Source organism: Salvelinus alpinus, chromosome 4 (assembly GCF_045679555.1).
Source record: "Salvelinus alpinus chromosome 4, SLU_Salpinus.1, whole genome shotgun sequence".
Lineage (NCBI taxonomy): Eukaryota > Metazoa > Chordata > Actinopteri > Salmoniformes > Salmonidae > Salvelinus > Salvelinus alpinus.
In genome coordinates this window covers 56,636,987-56,664,465 of record NC_092089.1, presented here as the reverse complement: position 1 = coordinate 56,664,465, position 27,479 = coordinate 56,636,987, and the positions used below count along the sequence as shown (strand labels likewise).

The window sequence follows — 27,479 nt, the reverse complement described above, 5'->3', positions numbered from 1 at the left end:
AAATGTATAGATTATTTATGTCTGTGGACCATTGTTATGCCTCAGAGACACCACTGTATGTGCTCGGCTTTATCTGAACTGGTGAGGGAAATGTCTCACCTTCCAGCGGTTCCCGCACTCGTTACACAGAACAAAAGTAGTCATAGGCTCATCAGCGCTGCGGGTCTGCATCTACACACACACCCCAAGAAATACGAAGGCAGCTTTCATACAACAGCATAGGCTGTATCCACTGTATCTCACTGTGTAAAATGGAACTGGAACTGGTAGAGCGAACAAAATAAAACTGATATTGGGTCAGTATGTAGAGCATATGTATGTTTTCAGTGCAGTGAGCCGTGTGTATCTGTTTAAGTAAAATACAGTATATACTTGGTAATAAGCAGAATAGGGTGTGTATGCAGAGTATGGTATGTTTACCTGGTTGTAGGTGCAGTTCTTTTTGTTGCACTTGCTGCACTGAAACAGGTCAGAAATGGTACCGCTGGTTTTGGACAGCTGGTGTTCCCTAATGGCCTCCTTAGTCAGATTGTTCCTGAGCTGTTTCAGCTCATCACTAGCCATCTCCTAGATAGATAGATAGATAGATAGATAGATAGATAGAGTTGAAGTCGGAAGTTTACATACACCTTAGCCAACTACATTTCAACTCAGTTTTTCACAATTCCTGACATTTAATCCCAGTAAAAATTGTTTTAGGTCAGTTAGGATCACTACTTTATTTGAAGAATGTGAAATGTCAGAATAATAGTAGGGAGAATGATTTATTTAATGTTTTATTTCTTTCATCACATTCCCAGTGGATCAGAAGTTTACATACACTCAATTAGTATTTGGTAGCATTGCCTTAAAATTGTTTAACTTGGGTCAAACGTTTCGGGTAGCCATCCACAAGCTTCCCACAATAAGTTGGGTGAATTTTGGCCCATTCCTCCTGACAGAGCTGGTGTAACTGAGTCAGGTTTGTAGGCCTCCTTGCTCGAACACACTTTTTCAGTTCTGCCCCCAACTTTCTATGGGATTGAGGTCAGGGCTTTGTGATGGCCACTCCAATACCTTGACTTTGTTGTCCTTAAGCCATTTTGCCACAACTTTGGAAGTATGCTTGGGGTCATTGTCCATTTGGAAGACACATTTGCGACCAAGCTTTAACTTCCTGACCGATGTCTTGAGATGTTGCTTCAATATATCCACATAATTGTCCTCCCTCATGTAGCTACCTATTTTGTGAAGCGCACCAGTGCCTCCTGACTGCTGCGTGGTCCCATGGTGTTTATACTTGCGTATTCTTGTTTGTACAGATGAACGTGGTACCTTCAGGCGTTTGGAAATTGCTCCCAAGGATGAACCAGACTTGTGGAGGTCTACAATTTTTTTCTGAGGTCTTTGCTGATTTCTTTTGATTTTCCCATGATGTCAAGCAAAGAGGCACTGAGTTTGAAGGTAGGCCTTGATACATCCAGAAGTACACCTTCAATTGACTCAAATGATGTCAAATAGCCTATCAGAAGCTTCTAAAGCCATGACACCATTTTCTGGAATTTTCCAAGCTGTTTAAAGGCACAGTCAACTTAGTGTATGTAAACTTCTGACCCACTGGAATTGTGATACAGTGCATTATAAGTGAAATAATCTGTAAACAATTGTTGGAAAAATTACTTGTGTCATGCACAAAGTAGATGTCCTAACCGACTTGCCAAAACTATAGTTTATTAACAAGAAATTTGTGGAGTGGTTGAAAAAACGAGTTAATGACTCCAACGTAAGTGTATGTAAACTTCCGACTTCAAATGTAGTTGGATAGACGAAATCTCTGAGGGAAATTTGTCTACTCTACTCAATATTTTGGTAGGTGCTTGACTTTCTTGACTCTCTCTCTTTGATACAACATCTTAGGAATATGTTTGAGGCAGGGGTGGGTCATGGGTTGATATGACAGAAGTTTACAGTACCTCAGCAGACATGATGGCGAAGCGTCTCAGCTCGATGCCTCCAGCCAGGACGTTCTTCCGCAGTCCAGGGTTTTTGGGGTCCTTCAGGTTGCTGATGCGGCTCCGCACCCTGTTTTTATACTTCATATCTGTGGATCCCATCTCTGTGTAAATATGTGCAGCGGAGGATAGTTAAGGAAGCTTTCATCACCGTCTGACTGAAATATCTAACGGTGACAATAAAATATCAAACAAATATAACATTTGTTATATTCAAAGCCAAGAGAGCAAATGGCAGCTCTGCAAACACACTGCAACCTGAAACCAACCCAAATTGGTAAAATACTTCAGAAACACATGCAGATTTAAAAGGATATGATCTTCAATCTCTGCTGCCATGGAGTCACAGTTTGTCCCAAATTCTTTGAAGTTGTCTGAGGAGATAAAACTGAGGATATTACGTTTCCTCCTTTTCATCTACAAAATCTATCAAGCTGTGTGTAATGTAACCATTAGTAATTTCCATACTGTACTGTATGTGTGAATGAATGTGCATTGAATGAGTCACTTAATGTGTAGATTGATCTCTTTTATCTCTGTGAGTGTCTGTACTTGTACTCCGAGTCATTCAGTTAGTGGCTGGTCTTTTCCCCACCATCTGTACGTAGAGCAGCAGCCAGCATCTCGATGCACTTGTCCCTGATGGTTTCTCCAGTGGCAAGGCAAGGGGACAGGGGAACCCCTGCTGAGCTGAAGGAGGGGGACATGGGACTGGTGGGGGTGGAGGGGATCTTTGGCATCTCTGGTTTCCCTCTCCTGGTCATCGTTTACACAAGCCAGATAGCATATACGTTAATCAAGAGTTTAAAATCTGATCCATATTGATTTCAGTAGTACAGTAGATAGTATTTTCCAGTTAAAAAGGGTACCGTTCAATACTGTCCGTTGAGGACTTTCTCTGCAGAGGGCCAGGGTGAGAGGACTTGGAGCCATGAAATTCTTTCCTGAAACAAACACAGAGACAGAAAAAGCAATGGAGTGAACTAACATCCTTATCTTAATGTGCTCCATTATGCAATAAATAAAAAGGCCTTAATGAAGCAGTAAAATAAATAAGGAATGGAAATGTGCTTTTCTATCTGCATAAGAAAGGGGCCCTCTTACGTCTCGCTAGAGAGCTTCTTAGCTGAGGGTGAGTTGCTAGTCTTGGAATCCACAGAGTCCCTCCTAAAGAGAGGTAGTAAATGAGGAATGATTTGAAAGTGAGAAAAGGGGGTTACTACCCACTGATTGATTCAATGTAATTTCAACAAATAAAATAAAAAATCCATGTGACAACTTTGTCAAGAATGTGGAAAAAGTACACTTTTTTTCATCCAAATTTTAACTAAAATGCAATGACATGGCTCGCTTGCAGTGGTGTAAAGTACTTGAAGGAAAACTCCACCCCAAAATGTGTCTTTTAGTATTTGTTTCATTAGTCAATTGTTGATATAGTCCCAAAATATTTTTATATAATATTTAATAGTCATAATATGACACAAAATGCATCATACAGGCAAGATTGGTTTCAGAATAGAGCAATTCAGAAAAGAGCAAATCAAGTTACAGAACTTTCAAAATGCAGAAATGCATTTTGCTTCATATGACGCAAGATTGCTGTATTTAGAAAGTTGCAAAACGCAGCATCATATGATGCAAAAACCATCATACAGGCTAGATTTCTTAGTCCATTGTTGATGTAGACCCAAAATAGTTTGTATGTCAGCAATCAAGATGCCTGATTATTGTATTTTTCAAGTTACGTATCTTGAAAACTTGATTGCTGACATACAAACTATTTTGGGTCTAGATCAACAATGGACTAAGAAATCTAGCCCATATGATGGTTTTTGCATCATATGATGCTGCTTTTTTCAAAATACAGCATTTTCTGCATTTTGAGTTTTTCTTTAAGTAAAAATACATAAGTAGTTTTTTGGTGGTATTTATACTTTACTATTTATACACTGAACAAAAATATAAATGCAACATGCAACAATTCAAAATATTTTACTGAGTTACAGTTCATCTAAGGAAATATGTCAATTGAAATGAATAAATTAGGCCCTAATCTATGGATTTCACATGACTAGGAATACAGATACGCATCTGTTGGTCACATATACCTTTAAAGAAATGTTGGAGAGTAGATCAGAAAACAATTCAGTATCTGGTGTGGCAATCATTTGCTTCATGCAGCGGGACACATCTCCTTCGCATAGAGTTGATTGTGGCCTGTGGAATGTTGTGTGGCCTGTGGAATGTTGTCCCACTCCTCTTTAATGGCTGTGTGAAGTTGCTGGATATTGGCGGGAAATGGAACCCGCTTTCGTACACATCGATCCAGAGCATCCCAAACATGCTCAAATGGGTGACATGTCTGGTGAGTATGTAGGCCAAGGAAGAACTGGGACATTTTCAGCTTCCAGGAATTGTGTACAGATCCTTGCAACATGGGGCCGTGCATTATCATGCTGAAACACGAGGTGATGGCGGCAGATGAATGGCACGACAATAGGCCTCAGAATCTCGTCACGGTCATTGATAAAATGCAATTGTGTCCGTTGTCCGTAGCTTGTGCCTGCCCATACCATAAACCCACCACCACCACGGGGCACTCTGTTCACAACGTTGACATCAGCAAACCGCTCACCCACACAATGCCATACACGCTGTCTGCCATCTGCCCGGTACAGTTGAAACCGGAATTCAGCCGTGAAGGGCACACTTCTCCCGCGTGCCAGTGACCATCGAAGGTGAGCATTTGCCACTGAAGTCAGTTACGTTGCCGAACTGCAGTCAGGTGAAGACCTTGGTGAGGACGACGAGCACGCAGATGAGCTTCCCCGAGAGTTTCTGTGCAGAAATTCTTCGGTTGTGCAAACCCACAGTTTAATCAGCTGTCCGGGTGGCTGGTCTCAGACAATCCTGCAGGTGAAGAAACCGGATGTGGAGGTCTTGGGCTCACATGGTGAGACTTGGTCTGTGGTTGTGAGGCTAGTTTGTTGTACTGCCAAATTCTCTAAAATGACTTGAGGTGGCTTATGGTAGAGAAATGAACATTCAATTATCTGGCAACAGCTCTGGTGGACATTCCTGCAGTCAGCATGCCAATTGCACGCTCCCTCAAAACTTCAGACATCTGTGGCATTGTGTTATGTGACAAAACTGCATATTTTAGAGTGGCCTTCTATTGTCCCCAGCACAAGGTGCACCTGTGTAATGATCATTACTTCTTGATATGCCACATGTCAAGAGGATGGATTATCTTGGCAAAGGAGAAATGCTCACTAACAGGGATGTAAACAAATTTGCGCACAGAATTTGAGGGAAATAAGCTTTTTGTGTATATGGAACATTTCTGGGATCTTTTATTTCAGCTCATGAAACATGGGGCCAACACTTTACATGTTGCTTTTAGATTTTTGTTAATTATATTTTTGGCAACTTAATCCACTACATCCCTAAATAAAATAAGCACTTTTAACATACATTTTCCCTGGTACCAAAAAGTACTTGCTCAGGCAGGACAGAATAATGGTCCAATTCACACACTTATGATGCGTTGTCATCCCTACTGCCTCTGATCTGGCGGACTAACTAAACACAAATACTGCATTTTGTAAATTATGTGAGTGTTGGAGTGTGCCCGTCTGTCTAAAAAAATCTACTAGCATTTACTTAAGTATGACAATTGAGTACTTTTCCCACCACTTTTCGCTTGTTATGTAGATTTCATATTGATGTCACATAATTTGGCTATTCAATCGAATATCAATTAAAACTAGATGCTGACGGATGTACTTCGCCCACTGGGTAGCTCATGGCAACGTATTATGGCATTTAGCAGTAATGACCAGAGAAGTGTCAGTCATAGTATTGAATCTGAATGAGAGCCGGTACCTACCTGTCTGATTTGGAGTCAGTCGAATGACGTTTCACAGAATGGCTGGGCTTGGAGTCAGTGGAGTCCTTTCTACAACAACGAGAGAGAGAGGAAAACATGTCACCTTGTGACACTGCTGTCTGTTCATCTGAGTGAGTGTTAGATATTGAGAGTGACGAGGTAAAGCTTTAAATTATATCCTGTTTTTACTTTCATTTGACCATTTTACTACTACTACTCCCAACTGATCAGCAACAGCAGTGGTAACTCCCAGGTACTGTTCTCTACTGTGAGCAAGCTCCTTAAACCTGTGAACAACTCTGCTACCTCAGCCTCCCCAGAACGGTGCAATCAATACCTTCGCTTCTTCCAAAGCAAAATTGAAAACATCAATGACACCATGCTGTCCTCTCCAGCCCCTGTAGTTGATCTACACAGTCCTACGCTCCCTGAGTCAAGGTTCTCCATGTTCACCACAGTCACTGCAGCTGATGTAACCAAGCTGGTTAGAACAATAAGGCTCATCACTTGCTCACTTTACCCTATCCCCACCTCATTTGTCAAGACCTAGTTACCTGCTCTGGAGCCTTTTTTTCACAGACAATCATTAACAAGTCCCTCACCACTGGATGTGTCCCTCCACAGCTCAAACTCGCCACAGTCACAACAGTACTTAAAAAGCCTGGATCTGACCCTGACAACCTCCAGAACTACAGGCCTATCTCCAACCTGCCCTTCCTGAGTAAGCTCCTCAAACGTGCTATGTCTAGCCAACTCCAACAACATCTTGCCACTCACAACCTACTCGAGCCCTTCCAGTCTGGTTTCAGACACAGATACTGCCTTGGTAAGGGTCACCAATGACTTCCTCATGAATGCAGACTCTGGGGCTGCCAGCATCCTCATACTGCTGGACCTCAGTGCAGCATTTAATACGGTCAGCCATGCCATTCTGCTGGACCGCATGGAGAAGCTACTGGGCCTGTCAGACACTGTCCTGGACTGATTCAGGTCCTAAGATCACTGATCCGCCAGGGGGGTCCCTGAAGGCTCGGTCCTAGGGCAACTACTGTTTTGGATCTACATGCTGCTACTGGGAAACATGGACTGGGCTTTAACTTTTATGCTGATGACACTCAGCTGTATATCTCCACAAACACTTCCAATGCCACTGCATTCCTCGTCAGTTGCCTGTAGGACATCAAAGTGTGGATGCAGCGGCGTTTCCTGCAGTTAAACTGCAAAAAGACAGAGGTCGTCCTGATTGGCACTCGCATCATCGACTAAATAGGCAGCTACAGTCTCAATATTGATGGTGTCAAGGTCCTCCCCTCCAGTGAGGTTTGCAATCTGGATGTGATATTTGACAGTCAGCTCTCGTTTTAGGCCCACACCAAAGTGTTTCCAAAGTTACATTTTTCCATCTATGGAACATTGCCAGGTTACGACCTATACTTTTACAGCCTCCAGCTGAGCAACTCATCCACACCTTTATCTTATCCCGTCTGGACTATTGTAATACCCTGTTTGTTGACAAATCTGACACGTGCCTAAGAAGGCTACAATATGTCCAGAACTGTGCTGCATGTGTCCTCACCCACAACTCCCCCATGAGCACATCACTCCAGTGCTGTTCAACCTCCACTGGCTCCGCATATGCTCACACATTGACTTTAGAATCCACATCTACCAAGCTATCCACAACTCTGGACCCAACTATCGGTCTGACCTCACACTCCCTTCGCTCCTACAGGTCCATATCCCTTCAGCAGTACCACAGCAGACAAAACAACTATGGGTGACAGGGTTTTCAGTGGCGCGGCTTCTCGGCTGTGGAACGCACTTCCAGCTTCCAGTCACTGTCAGGGCTGCAGCTTCTGGCCTTGCTTAAGGCACAGCTAAATAACTGAGCTGTTCACAAAAGCTTTCAATGACCTATGTTAATTCTGTTCACCGGATCGGACGACACCTGTATATAGCATTGATTGTTTTCTGCTTTTATTATAATACTTTTTTTTCAGTGCCTTGGGTGTGTGAAAAGAGCTTTACAAATTCAAATATTTCTTTAATTATTTTCCTTCAAAGTTCACATCATACAGGTTTAAAAGTGAGGTCAATAAGTGTTTTTAGAGTGAAGTTCACTACATCCACCAATTATTGTGTACAGAATATGATCCTGCTTATGCAGACCTGTCTTTCTTGCCATCCAGACTTGGCCTTTTAGAACGTTTTGATTTGGAATCTGAGGAGTCCAGACTCTGCCTTTTAGCAGGTTTTGGTTTGGAATCTGACAAATCCTTTCTGAAACAGGACACATTTGTATGTATGTAACATTTGCATGTATTGCAGCCATAGCTGATTGGCAAAAAGCACACAGCAGTCAGGGAGCAGGCATGCTTGATCAAACAGCCTCACCAGCAGAGGGCAGACTAGATGACAAGGTGGCAAAGCACTGACAAATATACATATATTATTTCCCTAATGAAGACCTCTGCTCCAATGAAGGGGTTAACAAACAATTCTCTAATATCACAAAATACACAACCACAACTCATGTCAGTGGGATTCAATTTAAACAAGCACATAGGCCCACATGCAGTGTATAATTATGCATGCACCTGTGGACTATGGCTTGCCAACCTTTCTTTCTTGGCATCAACAGATGTTTTTTTGGGCACTTTGCTATCGGAGTCTTTTCTGCAAACGGAGAACGGTTAGCAGTGCTTTGCAACTGTTGTCATAATAATCTTAATCTAATTTAACAAAATTACATCATTATCATCATCCGCATTTACAGAATGTCATGATAAATACAGTGTCTTCGGAAAGTATTCAGACCCCTTGACTTTTTCAACATTTTGTTTTGTTACAGCCTTATTCTAAAATGGATTAAATAAAACAATTTCCTCAGAAATCTACACAGAATACCCCATAATGGCAAAGCGAAAACAGGTTTGAGAAATGTTTGCAAACTTAAAAACAAAAATACCTTATTTACATAAGTATTCAGACCCTTTGCTATGAGACTTGAAATTGAGCTCAGGTGCATCCTGTTTCCATTGATCATCCTTGAGATGTTTCTACAACTTGATTGGAGTCCACTTGTGGTAAATTCAATTGATTGGACATGATTTGGAAAGGCACACACCGGTCTATATAAGGTCCTGCAGTGGACAGTGCATGTCAGAGCAAAAAACAAGCCATGAGGTCAAAGGAATTGTCCGTAGAGCTCTGAGACAGGATTGTGTCGAGGCACAGATCTGGGGAAGGATACAAAAACATTTCTGCAGCATTGAAGGTCCCCAAGAACACAGTGGCCTCCATCATTCTTAAATGGAAGAAGTTTGGAACCACCAAGACTCTCCCTAGAGCTGGCCGCCTGGCCAAACTGAGCATTCGGGGTAGAAGGGCCTTGATCAGGGAGGTGACCAAGAACCCGATGTTCACTCTGACAGAGCTCACGTCTGGAGGACACCTGGCACCATCCAGCCATTCAGCGGCAGGGACTGGGAGACTAGTCAGGATCGAGGTAAAGATGAACGAAGCAAAGTACAGAGAGATCCTTGATGAAAACCTGCTCCAGAGCGCTCAGGACCTCAGACTGGGGTGAAGGTTCACCTTCCATCAGGACAACGACCCTAAGCACAAAGCCAAGACAACGCAGGAGTGGCTTCGGGACAAGTCTCTAAATGTCCTTGTGTGGCTCAGTCAGAGCCCAGACTTGAACCCGATTGAACGTCTCTGGAGAGACCTGAAAATAGCTGTGCAGCAACGCTCCCCATCCAACCTGACAGAGTTTGAGGGGATCCGCAGAGAATACTGGGAGAAACTCCCCAAATACAGGTGTGCAAAGCTTGTAGCGTCATACCCAAAAAGACTCGAGGCTGTAATCCCTGCCAAAGGTGCTTCAACAAAGTACTGAGTTAAGTGTCTGAATTCTGATATATTTTTTTATTATTAATAAATTAGCAAACATTTCTAAACTCGTTTTTGCTTCATCATTATGGGGTAGATTGATGAGAGAAAAAAACAATTTAATTGATTTAAAATAAGGCCGTAACCTAACAAAATGTGTAAAAGGGGTCTGGATACTTTCCGAAGGCACTATATAACAGGAACTATTAACTGACTGTTGAGTACTATATTTATCATGATATTAGGAACATGTACTGAAAAGGCTAAACACAATTGAGCACACTCAACATGAATGAGGTAGTATAATTTACAGATCCCAGACCTATCTTTTTTCACATGGTCAGAGGACGTCACCTTCAGAGAAACGGGTTTGTAATCTGACGACTCTTCTCTGGGTAGCAAACAGCAAAGAAAGTGATGTTTGAAACAAAAAAATGCATTGTATCGAAATGAATAGAATCCATTAAGCATATCTGTCAATAGGAGCAGTTCAACAATGTCACAGAGAACAAACATCGCTGACACTCAAAAGTAACCACACAACAACAAAAAAACATGCAACATCACAGCGACCTCTCCTTTTTGACTTCCACTGACGGGCGCTTCACATGAGGGGGAGGATGGAGATGGAGAGGAAGAGGAGCAAATGGAGCATTGGGGTCCGGAGGCTCTTTTCGAACCACAGAAATCCGCAGAGGCTCTTTTCTAAATGTAAAATATTATTTTCAATCACTACTATTCATCATTACTATCAATACTATAGTAGCAAACTCATGTTTCAAGTTTTATTAGTCGTATATAGGGAATACACATGCACCACCCAACGAAACGCTTACTTGCAGGCAGTGGTGTAAAGTACTTAAGTAAAAATACTTTAAAGTACTACTTAAGTAGTTTGAGGGTATCTGTACTTTACTATTTATATTTTTGACAACTGTTACTTTTACTTCACTACATTCCTAAAGAAAATTATATACTTTTTACTCCATACATTTTCTTTGACACCCAAAAGTAATTACATTTTGAATGCTTAGGAGGACAGCCAAATGGTCCAATTCACACACTTATCAAGAGAACATCCCTGGTCATCTCTACTGCCTCTGATCTGGCAGACTCAATAAATACAATAGCTTCACAATAGCTTCACAGTGTTGGAGTGTGCCCCTGGGTATCTGTTAAATTATTATTATTTTTAATTGGTGCTGTCTGGTTTGCTTAATATAAGATAATTTAGGATAATGTATAATTCAACTTTTGATAACTGTTTTATTTATTTAACTAGCCAAGTCAGTTAAGAACAAATTCTTATTTACAATGATTGCCTACCGGGGAACAGTGGGTTAACTGCCTTGTTCAGGGGCAGAACGACAGATTTTTACCTTGTCAGCTCAGGGATTCGATCTAGCAACATTTCGGTTACTGGCCCAACGCTCTAACCACTAAGTTACCTGCCACCCCAAGTAAATATACTTTAGTATATTTTTGCAATTACATTTACTTTGATACTTAAAGTATTTGGTTTTAAATATACTTAAGACTTTTACTCAAGTAGTATTTTACTGGGTGACTTTTACTTGAGTCATTTTCTATTAAAGTATCTTTACTTTTAGACAAGTACGACAATTACGTACTTTTTCATCACTGCTTGCAGGTTGCTTCTCGACAATGCAACAACAATAAGAAGTAATAAAAGATACGAATACGAACGAACATAAAGTAGAATAAAATACACATTTTTAACATAAGTATAATACAGGAAGCACAATATATACTGTAGTCCAATATGTCTTATGAAATAAATCTAGATTACGACAGAAGAGAAGCTGACTCTAACCTCTCCTTCTTGACCTCTGCTGCAGTGGGCATAGAAGGATGAGGATGAAGAGGAGGAAGTGGGGAATTAGGGTCAGGAGGATCTTTTTTCCTAAATGAAAAACCAACAAACTAAATAATCCATTGCGATTCTGAAAACTTTAGTCATTTTCTGTGTATCGCTGACAGTTTTCACCAAAAAAGGAAGAACATGCACATAGTTGCAATGTTTTTGACTTTGCTGTGCTGTATAATGTTTAACCTATGATAACAAAACAAAGAGTGAGGGGCAGTTTTCACTGTGTCTGATAAAACAGAGGTAGGTGATGATCGAACACAAACTATGGACCATAGTACACAACTCAGTCTATTCACAAACAGCATGCCCTCTGACCTCTCTTTCTTCCCCTTCACTGAGGGACGTCTGGACGGAGGGGTGGGACGAGGATGAGAAGGAGACAGAGTGTCTGAAGAATCTCTCCTGAATGGAAATCGAAATATTCCAAATGAAATCTGAGAAGAAAAAAATCTATCCAGAACTAATACAACTAGCACAAATCGAATGATTAAGGAAAGCATGCATAATTTACCATGATCACACTGTGCACCATGCAGAAGTGGGTGCTGGGTAAGTCACTCTTCAAGTCACTACCCACTGGGCACAAACTGATTTAGTTGTATTCTTTAACGTTGATTCTTGGTTGAAATTGAGAAATTAATCTAACATATCAATTATTCATTTGTAAACAAACTGGAAATAAAGCCAGACTAAGTCAGTGGCACAAAATACACATGTTGATGTCCAAATGTTGATATTTGGTTGAGTTGACAATCAAACGATTCAAGATCACTTTTGCAATACAGTTAAGACATTTTGTCTCCAACTAAATAAAAGGTTAAAGAATAGGATTAGGCCAGTGGCTTAGATGAAACTATCCAAGCATTATATATCCTTTAAATGTTGATATTTGATTGTGTTGACAACCAAACAATTCAATATGACTTTTGTAATACAAACTAAAGTAACAGTATTTATTCAACCGTTTTACTGCAGTGGGCAAAACAGGGTCACACAGTGTTTCAAATCTACTTTGAAACAAAGGTATACACCTCACACACATGGTTATGGGCTTAAAAAAAGAAGACACCTGTACCATGTCAGATATATACAGTTGAAGTCGGAAGTTTACATACACTTAGTTTGGAGTCATTAAAACTTGTTTTTCAACCACTCCACAAATTTCGTGTTAACAAACTATAGTTTTGGCAAGTCGGTTAGGGAATCTACTTCGTGCATGACACGAGTCATTTTTCCGACAATTGTTTACAGACAGATTATTTCACTGTATCACAATTCTAGTGGGTCAGAAGTTTACATACACTAAGTTGACTGTGCCTCTAAACAGCTTGGAAAATTCCAGAAAATGATGTCATGGCTTTAGAAGCTTCTGATAGGCTAATTCACATAATTTGAGTCAATTGGAGGTGTACTTCTGGATGTATTTCAAGGCCTACCTTCAAACTCAGGGCCTCTTTGCTTGATATCATGGGAAAATCAAAAGAAATCAGCCAAGACCTCAGGAAAAAAATTGGAAACCCCAAACAAGTCTGGTTTATCCTTGGGAGCAATTTCCAAACGCCTGAAGGTACCAGGTTCATCTGTACAAACAATAGTACGCAAGTATAAACACCATGGGACCACCCAGCCGTCACACCGCTCAGGAAGGATATGCGTTCTGTCTTCTAGAAATAAATGTACTTTGGTGCGATAAGTGCAAATCAATCCCAGAACAACAGCAAAGGACCTTGTAAAGATGCTGGAGGAAACCTGTACAAAAGTATCTATATCCACAGTAAAACGAGTCCTATATCGACATAACTTCAAAGGTCGCTCAGCAAGAAGCCACTGCTCCAAAACCACCATAAAAAAAGCCAGACTACGGTTTGCAACTGCACATGGGGAAAAAGATAGTACTTTTTGGAGAAATGTCCTCTGATCTGATGAAACAAAGATAGAACTGTTTGGCCATAATGACCATCGTTATGTTTGGAGGAAAAAGGGAGAGGCTTGCAAGCCGAAGAACACCATCCCAACCGTGAAGCACGTGGGTGGCAGCATCATGTTGTAGGGGTGCTTTGCTGCAGGAGGGACTGGGGCACTTCACAAAATAGATGGCATCATGAGGAAAGAAAATTATGTGGATATATTGAAGCAACATCTCAAGACAACAGTCAGGAAGTTAAAGCTTGGTCGCAAATGAGTCTTCCAAATGGACAATGACCCCAAGCATACTTCCAAATTGTGGCAAAATGGCTTACGGACAACAAAGTCAGGTGTTGGAGTGGCCATCACAAAGCCCTGACTCTGACCCTAAACTTCTGACCCACCGGGAATGTAATGAAAGAAATAAAAGCTGAAATAAATCACTCTCTACACTATTATTCTGACATTTCACATTCTTAACATAAAGTGGTGATCCTAACTGACCTAAGACAGGGAATTTTTACTTGGATTAAATATCAGGAATTGTGAAAAACTGAGTTTAAATGGATTTGGCTAAGGTGTATGTAAACTTCCGACTTCAACTGTAGATGTATAAAATGTATAATTTTTTTTTTGTTTGCATCCCAATATTACATCACAGAAATATAACAAACCCGTTTGACTTGAAACACCGTATATATAATTCTATTTGTTTATTAATTTTGAAATTATGAAAAATATTAATAACATTCCACCCATGTGGCCACTAGGTCATTTGACTGCATGAAAGGGCTACGATGAGTAACACATCTATGGCCACATGTTGAGGCTAGCCTACTGTAACTATAAATGTCTTCTTATGTAATCATAGAAAGTGTGCATGTTCAAGATAGCGTGCAAAGGTTGCAGTTCTGTGGAGGTCTTCACAATTGCTATAATAATCTGTGCAGAATCTCTACAGCATTGAACACTTGCACTATGTACTTGTAATGTTATCTCAACTGCAATCCAGGTAATTTGGTAGTGCAATTAGATGAAGCACAGTGATAAAACATGAAGTTGTTTTATAAATACCTGACATTGTTTTCACCTTTTGAACTTTGTTGTGCTTTTAAAATGGTTGAAAGCACACTGATAACACATTTAAATGAGAACTAAACCAATCTAACATTGTTTTCCCATTGGAATTGAGATATGCTTTTAGATGGTTGTAAGCATAGTGATAACGCATTAGTAATTCAACAAACTTCCGGCTGACTTTTTGAGTGGGTGAATAAAGTTTGAAATCTCAATGATCAACGTCTCCACCAAATATTACCCACATTTCCACGTTGAAATGACGTGGTGTGCCCAGTGGTATGCTGTATGAACAAGTCAGTTAAACAACAAGGTTAGTGTGCAATCCATCTCAAGGGCGTCCAATATAAACATCTCAAACTATACCCTTATATCTGTACAAACCACTCATCATTCAGTAATGCACCAAAGCATCTGAAAGTAATACAGTGTTCTCAGAAAAGTTCCATGCGTAGACACCAGAGTATCTAACCATCCTGACCTCTCTCTCTCCTTCTTCACCTCTTTTTTCACCCCTTTATTCACCTCCCCAGACATACATCTGACAGGGGGAGGAAGGCGGGGTGGTCGGGGGGGGCGAGGAGGAGAGTAACAAGCGGGGTAAAGATCATCCAAGACGCTTCTCCTGAAAACACAACACATCCCTGAGGCCCAGCCTTTGTCCTCTCTAGACTGTATGGAATCAAATTAACAGAGGCATCTCTCACCTCTCAAACCCTCGTCTGTGGTTTTCAACAGGTCTCTCTTGTCGGGGTTCGTACATTGGTATCTCCTTTCTGCGTTCCTCTGTGTGTCTTTCCTTTCTCAGTTCATCTGCGAAACGCTCCCTTCTGGGTTCGTCTGTGTGGCTCTCATTTTTGGGTTCTTCGAGATAACTTTTTTTCTTGGGTTCTTGCACATGTCTTTCATTTTTTGTTTCATGTATAGGTACATGTCTTTCTTTTCTGGATTTTTCGAAGTGTCTCTCCTTTTTGGGTTCTTCTAAGTGTTCTACATGTCTTTCTTTTCTGGCATCTTCTGTATGTTTTCCATTTTTGGATTGTTCTGCATGCCGTTTGTTTTTGAATGCCTCTGTATTTCGCTCCTTTTTTAGGTCAACAGCTCTCTCATATTTTTTGTGTTCAACATTGTGCTTCTCTTTTTTCCGTTTGTCAGAGTATTCTTCCTTTTCAGATTCAGGATCTGAATCAGAAACATCCAGCCTCTTGTGACTATAGCAAAAAAACACAGACCACACCAGATACCGTATCTTCCCCTTTTCTATGTTTACATTTTTGCCTTCACACGCAGGCAATGGTTTGAGTGAGTGTGTGTGTATGCACCTACCTGGTGTCTTTCTCTAAGGGGGACCTGACTGGAGACGCTGTGGATTTGTTGGAGTCAACCCCATTCTTCATCTCATTGGGCCTCTCAGTACTCTGAGTACGTGCAGCATCTAGGGGGCAAAGAGGGTTGAAAATGATGTCTCTACATACTGTGTATACTGTAAAACACAACTCCAGACAGCTCCACTTTCTAAAAGACAGTCTCCTACAATCCTACCCAGCAGTCTCTTCCAGTCCTTGATGAGGATCTTGGCCAGGGAAACGACCTCGTCGTCTGTGCAGTGCTTCCTGATTCCATTCACAGACATGCCGATCCTCGTTTCCTATTCAGTGGAAAGAATGGTTTGTTGCATGTGATCCTTGAAATAATGAGTTTACACTTTTATAATGAGTTCACACTTTTGGAGTAGGCATAACTATATAATCCATTCCCTGTTTGTGGGGAAATTGCACTGACTGCAATGTATTCCTAAAATAGCCTAAAATATTAAACTTCTGTACACCTAAATAATACATAACAGGATATTCCTGGTCCTCTACCTGCAGAAGTTTCAGCGTCATGTTGAAGCTCTTCAGTTCATTCAGCAGGTCCAGGGCACCCTCCTATGTACACAAACATGGAGATGATGGTATTGGAAGTTGTAGCCAACAGGGAGAGGAGCAGAATTATTTATTTCCATTACATATATAGTACCAGGGGTGCAACTTTCACTGGGAACGGGGGGGGGACATGACCCCCCTCATTCTGAAATTGCATTTTTGTTACCCCCCAGTTTTAGCATTGCATTGTGATACAAAAAGCGGCATCGGTGTGCTTTAGGACCATGCGGACGACTCAGAGTGGTCGGGTAGGCTGTTTGGTGGTTTTAACCAGCTGGATTTAGGACCGTGCGGAGACAACAAAGCATGCGAACAGAGGCAGCTGTTGTATGTGTGTGTTGTACTTTTTTTTCTTAGTTGTAAAAGCAAGCAGAGCAGAAACTGTCTACTCTTTATTTGACTGATGTAGCTGGCAAGGTAACTGCTTTTTGACCTAACAGAAAAAAAAGTATTTATTCCCAGAGCTGAGCTACTACTGTAACTGACATGTAATGTTAGCTAATGTTTCATCCCCTCTCGACTGAAGTTCTGTCTGAAGTGAATGAACTAACTTAGCTAGCTTGCAAGCTATCTAGCTAGCTAGTAGCTACCACAGCCAGTTCAGCCTAGCTACCTGTCAGGTAGCAATATCTAACAGCTGTTGTGCAAAAATGTTTTCTAGCTTTTGTTTTGTCTCGTTTCAACAGAAGTAAATTAACTTGGCTCGTTTTCGCCAGTTGATGTACCATTAGAGCTAGCCAAAAGTTGGCTAACGTTAAGATATTATTTTTCCCCCAACAGTCAGTATACAGCAGCAATGAAATGTTATTGATCTGTCAGTTTCCCTAGGTAATTAGCTACTTTTCACACTGACAATAATAAACAGCTCTAGAGGCTTCACTGTCATGGTGCACAGTTAGGACACAACACTATTCTCATCATGTCTTAGCAGTATCAGATGGTGACAGATGTCCCAGCAGTGTCAGACAACCAGGGACGACCAGTCTACGGAGCTCAGGTGAATTTTACAGTATATTATAACAATCAATGAATGGATACAAAGTTCCATCTTGAGTTCATGGGTAGTCTACAGTCTGGGATCTGGGAATAATGGTAATTTAAATTATTGAACCATTGATTCTATTCTTGGATAATATAATGTATGAATGTACACCAAGTTAATTGTTTGTCATGCCTCATCTGAGCAGTATCAAATGGTGACAGGGGTCTCAGCAAAGTCAGGCAACCAGGGAAGACCAGTCTGTGACGGCACTAGAGGTCGACCGATTAATCGGAATGGCCGATTAATTAGGGCCGATTTCAAGTTTTCATAACAATCGGAAATTTGGACGCCGATTTTTTTTTTACACCTTTATTTAACTTGGCAAGGCAGTTAAGAACACATTCTTATTTTCAATGATGGCCTAGGAACGGTGGGTTAACTGCCTTGTTCAGGGGCAGAACGACAGATTTTTACCTGTCAGCTCGGGGATTCAATCTTGCAACCTTACGGTTAACTAGTCCAACGCTCTAACCACCTGCCTTACATTGTACTCCACGAGGAACCTGCCTGTTACACGAATGCAATAAGAAGCCAAGGTAAGTTGCTAGCTAGCATTAAACTTATCTTATAAAAATCAATCAATCAATCATAATCACTAGTTGACTACACATGGTTGATGATATTACTAGTTTATCTAGCGTGTCCTGCGTTGCATATAATCGATGCAGTGCGCATTCGCGAAAAAGGACGGTCGTTGCTCCAACGTGTATCTAACCATAAACATCAATGCCTTTCTTAAAATCAATACACCGAAGTATATATTTTTAAACCTGCATATTTAGCTAAAAGAAATCCAGGTTAGCAAGCAATATTAACCAGGTGAAATTGTGTCACTTCTCGTGCGTTCATTGCACGCAGAGTCAGGGTATATGCAACAGTTTGGGCCGCCTGGCTCGTTGCGAACTAATTTGCCAGAATTTTACGTAATTATGACATAACATTGAAGGTTGTGCAATGTAACAGGAATATTTAGACTTATGGATGCCACCCGTTAGATAAAATACGGAACGGTTCCGTATTTCACTGAAAGAATAAACGTTTTGTTTTCGAAATGATAGTTTCCGGATTCTACCATATTAATGACAAAAGGCTCGTATTTCTGTGTGTTATTATGTTATAATTAAGTCTATGATTTGATATTTGATAGAGCAGTCTGACTGAGCGATGGTAGGCAGCAGCAGGCTCGTACGCATTCATTCAAACAGCACTTTTGTGCGTTTTGCCAGCAGCTCTTCGCAATGCTTCAAGCATTGAGCTGTTTATGACTTCAAGTCTATCAACTCCCGAGATTAGGCTGGTGTAACCGATGTAAAATGGCTAGCTAGTTAGCGGGGTGCGCGCTAATAGCGTTTCAATCGTTGACGTCACTCGCTCTGGGACTTGGGAGTAGTTGTTCCCCTTGCTCTGCAAGAGCCGCGGCTTTTGTGGACCGATAGGTAACAATGCTTCGAGGGTGGCTGTTGTCGATGTGTTCCTGGTTCGAGCCCAGGTAGGGGCGAGGAGAGGGACGGAAGCTATACTGTTACACTGGCAATACTAAAGTGCCTATAAGAACATCCAATAGTCAAAGGTATATGAAATACAAATGGTAGAGAGAGAAATAGTCCTATAATAACTACAATCTAAAACTTCTTACCTGGGAATATTGAACACTCATGTTAAAAGGAACCACCAACTTTCATATGTTCTCATGTTCTGAGCAAGGAACTTAAATGTTAGCTTTTTTACATGGCACATATTGCACTTTTACTTTCTTCTCCAACACTTTGTTTTTGCATTATTTAAACCAAATTGAACATGTTTCATTATTTATTTGAGGCTAAATTCATTTTATTGATGTATTATATTAAGTTACAATAAGTGTTCATTCAGTATTGTTGTAATTGTAATTATTACAAATACATTTTTTTTTTTTTTTAAATCGTTATCAGCTTTTTTTGGTCCTCCAATAATCGGTATCGGCGTTGAAAAATCATAATCGGTCGACCTCTAGACGGCACTGAAGAGAACTTTTGCAGATGAAAAAAAAGAATACAAAAAGGTACAAGAACACATTTACCTACTTAGGACATCCCCCCAAATATATTTTACTAAGAAATTCCAAGAATTCTTAAATAATATAAAGTCAACTTGGAAAATCATCAATCAATTGTTGAATAAGAAAAAGTAATCTACAACTATCCCATCTCAATTTATTGTTGGAAATAAGACATATAGTGATCCTGAGTTAATGTGGGTTTTAATAACTCTTTTTGTGAATGTGGGTTCCTCTTGCTCAAAGAAAATAGAGAAAACTGATGTAAATCCCTTGTTAAGGGACATTTCCCTTCTCCGTTTCAGTTTGATCCTACTGATATAATGGAGGTAATTGGTAACTTAAAGATATCAGCAGCAGGTCATGATGAGATTGGTGCCTCTGGTGAAATCAGTGTCTTCTTCGATTATTGAGCCTCTAACGTACATCTTCACCAAATCTATGCAAACTGGTATTGTTACTAAAAGTTATCCCCTCTATAAATCTGGGGATCGAAGATATTTTACAAATGATCTCCCATTATCTGTACTACCATGTTTTTCAAAAATCCTACAAAATTGGTGTATAAGAGAATGTTTAAATCAACACTGTATTCTATATGAGCACCAATATGGTTTTCATAAAAAACTACTCCACAGATATGGCTCTTTTGCAACTTGTTGATAAAATCTTTACAGCCCAGAACAATAATGAATACACTCTTGGAATCTTTTTCAATTTATCCAAAACGTTTGATCATGAAATATTACTTTCTAAATTGCAATATTATGGTTTGATCACGATTATGGTTTGATCATGATTATGCATATAATTGGTTACTTAGTTATGTTTATGATAGAAAACAATTTGTTTATGCTAACTGCTGTGCATCAACCAGGGTTAAGACATCCTGCCACATGCCACAGGGTTCGATAATTGGATCTTTGTTATTCCTAATCTATATCAAATCAAATTTTATTGGTCACATACACGGGATTAGCAGATGTTATTAAATTACACAACATATACCCAATACACACAAATCTAAGTAGGAATTAATTAAGACTATATACATAAGGACGAGCGATGTCAGAGCGGAACGGACTAAGACACAGTAGAATAGTATAGAACACTGTATATACATACGAGATGAGTAAAGCCAGATATGTAAACATTAAAGTGACCAGTGTTCCATTCCTTACAGTGGCCAGTGATTTCTAGTCTATGCCTATAGGCAGCAGCCTCTGTGCTAGTGATGGCTGTTTAACAGTCTGATGGCCTTGACATAGAAGCTGTTTTTCAGTCTCTCGGTCTCAGCTTTGATGCACCTGTACTGACCTCGCCTTCTGGATGATAGCGGGGTGAACAGGCAATGGCTCGGGTGGTTGATGTCCTTGATGATCTTTTTGGCCTTCCTGTTACATCGGGTGTTGTAGGTGTCCTGGAGAGCGGGTGATTTTCCCCCAGTAATTCGCTGGGCAGACCACCCTGTGGAGAGCCTTGCGATTGCGGGCGGTGCAGTTGCCGTACCAGGCGGTGATACAGCCCGACAGGATGCTTTCAATTGTGCATCTGTAAAGGTTTGTGAGGGTTTTAGGTGACAAGCCAAATTTCTTTAGCCTCCTGAGGTTGAAGAGGCTCTGCTGTGCCTTTTTCACCACACTGTCTGTGTGGGTAGTCCATTTCAGTTTATCAGTGATGTATACGCCAAGGAACTTAAAGCTTTCCACCTTCTCCACTGCGGTCCCGTCGATGTAGATAGGGGGGTGTGCACCCTCTGCTGTTTCCTGAAGTCCACGATCATCTCCTTTGTTTTGTTGACGTTGAGTGAGAGGTTGTTTTCCAGGCACCACACTCCCAGAGTCCTTACCTCCTCCCTGTAGGCTGTCTTGTCATCATTGGTAATCAAGCCTACTACTGTTGTGTCGTCTGCAAACTTGATAATTGAGTTGGAGGCGTGCTTGGCCACGCAGTCATGGGTGAACAGGGAGTACAGGAGTGGGCTGAGCACGCACCCTTGTGGGGCCCCAGTGTTGAGGATCAGCAGAGTGGAGGTGATGTTTCCTACATTCACCATCTGGGGGCGGCCCGTCAGCAAGTCCAGGACCCAGTTGCACAGGGCGGGGTTCAGACCTAGGGCCTCAAGCTTAATGATGAGCTTGGAGGGTACTATGGTGTTGAATACTGAGCTATAGTCAATAAACAGCATTCTTACATAGGTATTCCTCTTGTCCAGATGGGATAGGGCAGTGTGCATAGTGATGGCGATTGCGTCGCCTGTGGATCTATTGGGGCGGTAAGCAAATTGAAGTGGGTCTAGGGTGGCAGGTAAGGTAGAGGTGATATGATCCTTGACTAGTCTCTCGAAGCACTTCATGATGACAGAGGTGAGTGCTACGGGGCGATAGCCATTAAGTTCAGTGACCTTTGCCTTGGGTACAGGAACAATGGTGGCCATCTTGAAGCATGTGGGGACAGCAGACTGGGATAGGGAGAGATTTAATATGCCCGTAAACACACCAGCCAGCTGGTCTGTGCATGCTCTGAGGATGCAGCTAGGGATGCCGTCTGGGCCGGCAGCCTTGCGAGGGTTAACACGTTTAAATGTTTTACTCACGTCGGCCACCAAGAAGGAGAGCCCACAGTCCTTGGTAGAGGGCCGCATTGGTGGCACTTTGTTATCCTCAAAGAATGTGAAGAATGTGTTTAGACTGTCCGGAAGCAAGACGTCGGTCTCTGCGACGTGGCTGGTTTTCCTTATGTAGTCCCTAATTGCCTGTAGTCCCTGCCATATACGACTCGTGTCTGAGCCGTTGAATTGCGACTCCACTTTCTCTATACTGACATTTAGCTTGTTTGATTGCCTTGCGGAGTGAATAACTACACTGTTTATATTCTGCCATATTCCCAGTCACCTTGCCATGGTTAAATGAGGTGGTTTGCGCTTTCAGTTTCGCGCAAATGCTACCATCTATCCACGGTTTCTGGTTAGGGTAGGTTTTAATAGTCACAGTGGGTACTACATGTCCTATACACTTCCTTATAAACTTAGTCACCGTATCCGTGTATGCGTCTAGATTATTTCCGCAAGCTACCTGAAACATATCCCAGTCCATGTGATCAAAACAATCCTGAAGCGTTGATTCTGCTTGGTCAGACCAGCATTGAATAGTTCAAAGCACGGGTATTCCTGTTTGAGTTTCTGCCTATAGGAAGGAGGAGCCAGATGGAGTTGTGGTCAGATTTGCCGAAAGGAGGGTGGGGGAGGGCCTTGTAAGCATTCCAGAAGTTTGAATAGCAATGGTCAAGAGTCTTAGCAGCGCGAGTAGTACAGTCAATATGTTGATAGAACTTTGGCTGCCTAGTCCTCAGATTTGCTTTATTAAAATCCCCAGCTACAATAAATGCAGCCTCAGGATATGTGGTTTCCAGTTTGCATAAAGTCCAATGAAGTTCTTTGAGGGACGTCGTGATATCGGCTTGAGGGGGGATGTAAACGGCCGTGGCAATGACAGAGGAGAATTCTCTTGGGAGATAATACGGTCGGCATTTCAATGAGAGGAATTCTAGATCAAGTGAACAAAAGGACTTGAGTTCCTGTATGTTCCTAGAATTACACCATAAGTCGTTAATCATGAAACACACCCCTCCGCACTTCTACTTCCCGGAGAGATTCCTGTCTGCGCAATGTACTGAGAATCCTGCTGTCTTTACAGACTGACAGAGTATCCTGAAAGAGCCATGTTTCCGTGAAACAAGGTATGTTACAGGCCGCGATGTCTCTCTGGAAAGAAATCCTAAGCTCATCAACTTTGTTATCCAAAGACCTTCCTACTGTGTCTTCTACCGTACTTCCCATTCTCTTTGCTGATGATACCAATTTGATTTTATCATCACACAGCCATTTTTATGAACTAATTAATGAAGCCAACTCAGGCATGGCCCAATTTTCTGAATGGTTACAGATAAACAATTCAATCTTGAAAATGTAAAAAATAAAATCTAACTTCATTGTATTCACTAGCAAGAATAAGAAATATTGTAAAGAAAAAGAGCCAGAATCTCAATTGGTGGGAATGAAATGAAAAAAGTCACATTCACTAGATTCCTTAGAGTTCTAATTGATGAAAAGTTAAATGGAAAGATCATATTCAATTTGTCAGCAGCAAAGTGAGGAAATCTGTTGGTATCTTCAGAAAGATTAGTGGTTTGGTTCATCAGGCTTGCTTCCTAACTCTATACTATAGCTTAATTTACCCATATCTCATTTACTGTAATATTGTCTTGGCCAGTACATAGGCCTCCATCCACACAAATTACTCATCATATTCTTCCAGGTTAATTCTGAAATCCATCTATATAATGGTGTATGGTGAGAACCTTGACCCTTCCCACTGCCGCACCTCACATAGTCAATTCTCTATCAGATACAGAGGTACCATACTCTGGATTAGCTGTCTGAATCGCCGTGTCTCCAGCTCGCCCAGCTACTCACTGGATCCAATGATCACTCGGCTACGCATGTCTCTCCCTAATGTCAATATGCCTTGTCCATTGCTGTTTTGGTTAGTAATTATTGCGTTATTTCATTGTAGAGCCTCTAGCCCTGCTCAATACACCTTAGTAAACCCTTTAGTTCCACCTCCCACACATGCGGTGACCTCACCTGGTTTAAAGGATGTTTCTAGAGACAATATCTCTCTCATCGTCACTCAATGCATAGGTTTACCTCCACTGTATTCACATCCTACCATACCCTTGTCTGTACATTATGCATTGAATCTGTTCTACCGTGCCCAGAAACCTGCTCCTTTTACTCTCTGTTCCGAACGTACTAAATGACCAGTTCTTATAGCCTTTAACCATAACCTTATCCTACTCCTCCTCTGTTCCTCTGGTGATGTAGAGGTTAACCCAGGCCCTGCAGTGCCTAGCTCCACTCCCATTCCCCAGGCGCTCTCATTTGTTGACTACTGTAACCGTAAAAGCCTTGGTTTCATGCATGTTAACATTAGAAGCCTCCTCCCTATGTTTGTTTTATTCACTTCTTTAGCACACTGACAACCCTGATGTACTAGACGTGTCTGAATCCTGGCTTAGGAAGACCACCAAAAACCCTGAAATTTCCATCTCTAACTATAACATTTTCTGACAAGATAGAACTGCCAAAGGGGGTGGAGTTGCAATCTACTGCAGAGATAGCCCGCAGAGTTCTGTCTTACTATCCAGGTCTGAGCCCAAACAATTTGAGCTTCTACTTTTAAAAATCCACCTTTCCAGAAACAAGTCTCTCACCGTTGCAGGCTTACTATAGACCACCTTCTTCCCCCAGCTGTGCCCTGGACACCATATGTGAATTGATTGCCCCCCATCTATCTTCAGAACTCGTGCTGTTTAACACCCTGGCCATCCTACAATCTAAGCTTGATGCCCTCAATCTCACACAAATTAATCAATGAACCTACCAGGTACAACCCCAAATCCGTAAACATGGGCAACCTCATAGATATCATCCTAACCAACCTGCCCTCCAAATACACCTCTGCTGTCTTCAACCAGGATCTCAGTGATCACTGCCTCATTCCCTGTGTCCGTAATGGGTCTGCGGTCAAACCACCACCCCTCATCACTGTCAAACGCTCCCTAAAACACTTCAGCGAGCAGGCCTTTCTAATCGACTTGGAAGGATATTGACCTCATTCCGACAGTAGAGGATGCCTGGTTATTCTTTAGAAGTGCTTTCCTCACGACCTTACATAAGCATGCTCCATTCATAAAATGTAGAACCAGGAACAGATATAGCCCTTGGTTCACTCCAGACCTGACTGCCCTTGACCAGCACAAAAACATCCTGTGGCGTACTGCATTAGCATCGAATAGCCCCCGCGATATGCAACTATTCAGGGAAGTTCGAAACCAATATACACAGGCAGTTAGGAAAGCAAAGGCTAGCTTTTTCAAACAGAAATTTGCATCCTGTAGCACAAACTCCAAAAAGTTCTGGGACACTGTAAAGTCCATGGAGAATAAGAGCACCTCCTCCCAGCTGCCCACTGCACTGAGGCTAGGAAACACTGTCACCACCGATAAATCCATAATAATTGAGAATTTCAAGAAGCATTTTTGCATGGCTGGCCTTGCTTTCCACCTGGCTACCCCTACCCCAGTCAACAGCCCTGCACCCCCCAAAGCAACTTGCCCAAGCCTCCCCCATTTCTCTTTCACCTAAATCCAGATAGCTGATGTTCTGAAAGAGCTGCGAAATCTGGACCCCTACAAATCAGCCAGGCTAGACAATCTAGACCCTCTCTTTCTAAAATTAGCCGCCGGAAATGTTGCAAACCCTATTACTAGCCTGTTCAACCTCTCTTTCGTATCGTCTGAGATCCCCAAAGATTGGAAAGCTGCCGCGGTCATCCCCCTCTTCAAAGGAGGAGACACTCTAGACCCAAACTGCTACAGATCTATATCTATCCTACCCTGCCTTTCTAAGGTCTTCGAAAGCCAAGCTAACAAACAGATCACCGACCATTTCGAATCCCACCGTACCTTCTCCGCTTTGCAATCTGGTTTCCGAGCTGGTCATGGGCGCACCTCTGCCACGCTCAAGGTTCTAAACTATATCATAACCGCCATCGATAAGAGACAATACTGTGCAGCTGTATTCATCGACCTGGCCAAGGCTTTCGACTCTGTCAATCACCACATTCTTATCGGCAGACTCAGCAGCCTTGATTTCTCAAATGACTACTTATCAGACAGAATTCAGTGTGTCAAATCGGAGGGCCTGTTGTCCGGACTTCTGGCAGTCTCTATGGGGGTGCCATAGGGTTCAATTCTCGGGCTGACTCTTTTCTCTTTATAAATCAATGATGTCGCTCTTGCTGCTGGTGATTTTCTGAGCCACCTCTACGCTGACAACACCATTTTGTATACTTCTGGCCCTTCTTTGGACACTGTGTTAACTAACCTCCAGACGAGCTTCAATGCCATACAACTCTCCTTCCGTGGCTTCCAACTGTTCTTAAATGCAAGTAAAACTAAATGCATGCTCTTCAACCGATCACTGCCCACACTTGCCCGCCCATCCAGCATCACTACTCTGGACGGTTCTGACTTAGAATATGTGGACAAATACAAATACCTAGGTGTCTGGTTAGACTGTAAACTCTCCTTCCAGACTCACATTAAAGCATCTCCAATCCTAAATTAAATCTAGAATCTGCTTCCTATTTCGCAACAAAGCATCCTTCACTCACGCTGCCAAACATACCCTTGTAAAACTGACTATCCTACCGATCCTTGACTTCGGCGATGTCATTTACAAAATAGCCTTCAACACTCTACTCGACAAACTGGATGCAGTCTATCACAGTGCCATCCGTTTTGTCACCAAAGCCCCATATACTACCCACCACTGCGACCTGTATGCTCTCGCTGGCTGGCCCTCGCTTCATATTCGTCGCCAAACCCACTGTCTCCAGGTCATCTATAAGTCTTTGCTAGGTAAAGCCCCGCCTTATCTCAGCTCACTGGTCACCATAGCAGCACCCACCCATAGCACGCTCTCCAGCAGGTATATTTCACTGGTCACCCCTAAAGCCAATTCCTCCTTCGGCCGCCTTTCCTTCCAGTTCTCTACTGCCAATGACTGGAACGAACTGCAAAAATCACTGAAGCTGACTAACTCTCCCTCACTAACTTTAAGCACCAGCTGCCAGAGCAGCTCACAGATCACTGCACATAGCCTATCCAACTACCTCATCCCCATACTGTTATTTATTTTGCTCCTTTGCACCCCAGTATCTCTACTTGCTCACTCATCTTCTGCACATCTATCACTCCAGTGTT

General features: G+C 41.8%; 1 protein-coding gene across 14 annotated transcripts in view; it reads right to left on the bottom strand.

Moving 5' to 3' along the window:
• LOC139574011 (transcription elongation factor A protein 3-like) overlaps positions 1–27,479 on the bottom strand; it is a 39,108-nt gene that overhangs the window by 3,273 nt on the left and 8,356 nt on the right. Inside the window, exons 2-20 of one of the 14 annotated variants that reach the window (XM_071398085.1) lie at positions 16,513–16,575; positions 16,190–16,295; positions 15,974–16,082; positions 15,355–15,858; positions 15,129–15,272; positions 11,981–12,067; positions 11,609–11,698; positions 10,348–10,479; positions 10,097–10,165; positions 8,500–8,556; positions 8,050–8,160; positions 5,881–5,949; positions 3,096–3,158; positions 2,861–2,935; positions 2,587–2,747; positions 2,310–2,365; positions 1,953–2,108; positions 421–567; positions 100–171 (exon numbers count right to left, since the gene is read on the bottom strand). In XM_071398085.1, the coding sequence (XP_071254186.1) occupies positions 100–171; positions 421–567; positions 1,953–2,108; positions 2,310–2,365; positions 2,587–2,747; positions 2,861–2,935; positions 3,096–3,158; positions 5,881–5,949; positions 8,050–8,160; positions 8,500–8,556; positions 10,097–10,165; positions 10,348–10,479; positions 11,609–11,698; positions 11,981–12,067; positions 15,129–15,272; positions 15,355–15,858; positions 15,974–16,082; positions 16,190–16,295; positions 16,513–16,575 (2,271 nt within the window). Of the gene's footprint in view, positions 1–99; positions 172–420; positions 568–1,952; positions 2,109–2,308; positions 2,366–2,586; positions 2,748–2,860; positions 2,936–3,095; positions 3,159–5,880; positions 5,950–8,049; positions 8,161–8,499; positions 8,557–10,096; positions 10,166–10,347; positions 10,480–11,608; positions 11,699–11,980; positions 12,068–15,128; positions 15,273–15,354; positions 15,859–15,973; positions 16,083–16,189; positions 16,296–16,512; positions 16,576–27,479 lie in introns of all 14 variants that reach the window. The other 13 variants (XM_071398088.1, XM_071398086.1, XM_071398089.1 and 10 more) reach the window with 13 other exon arrangements.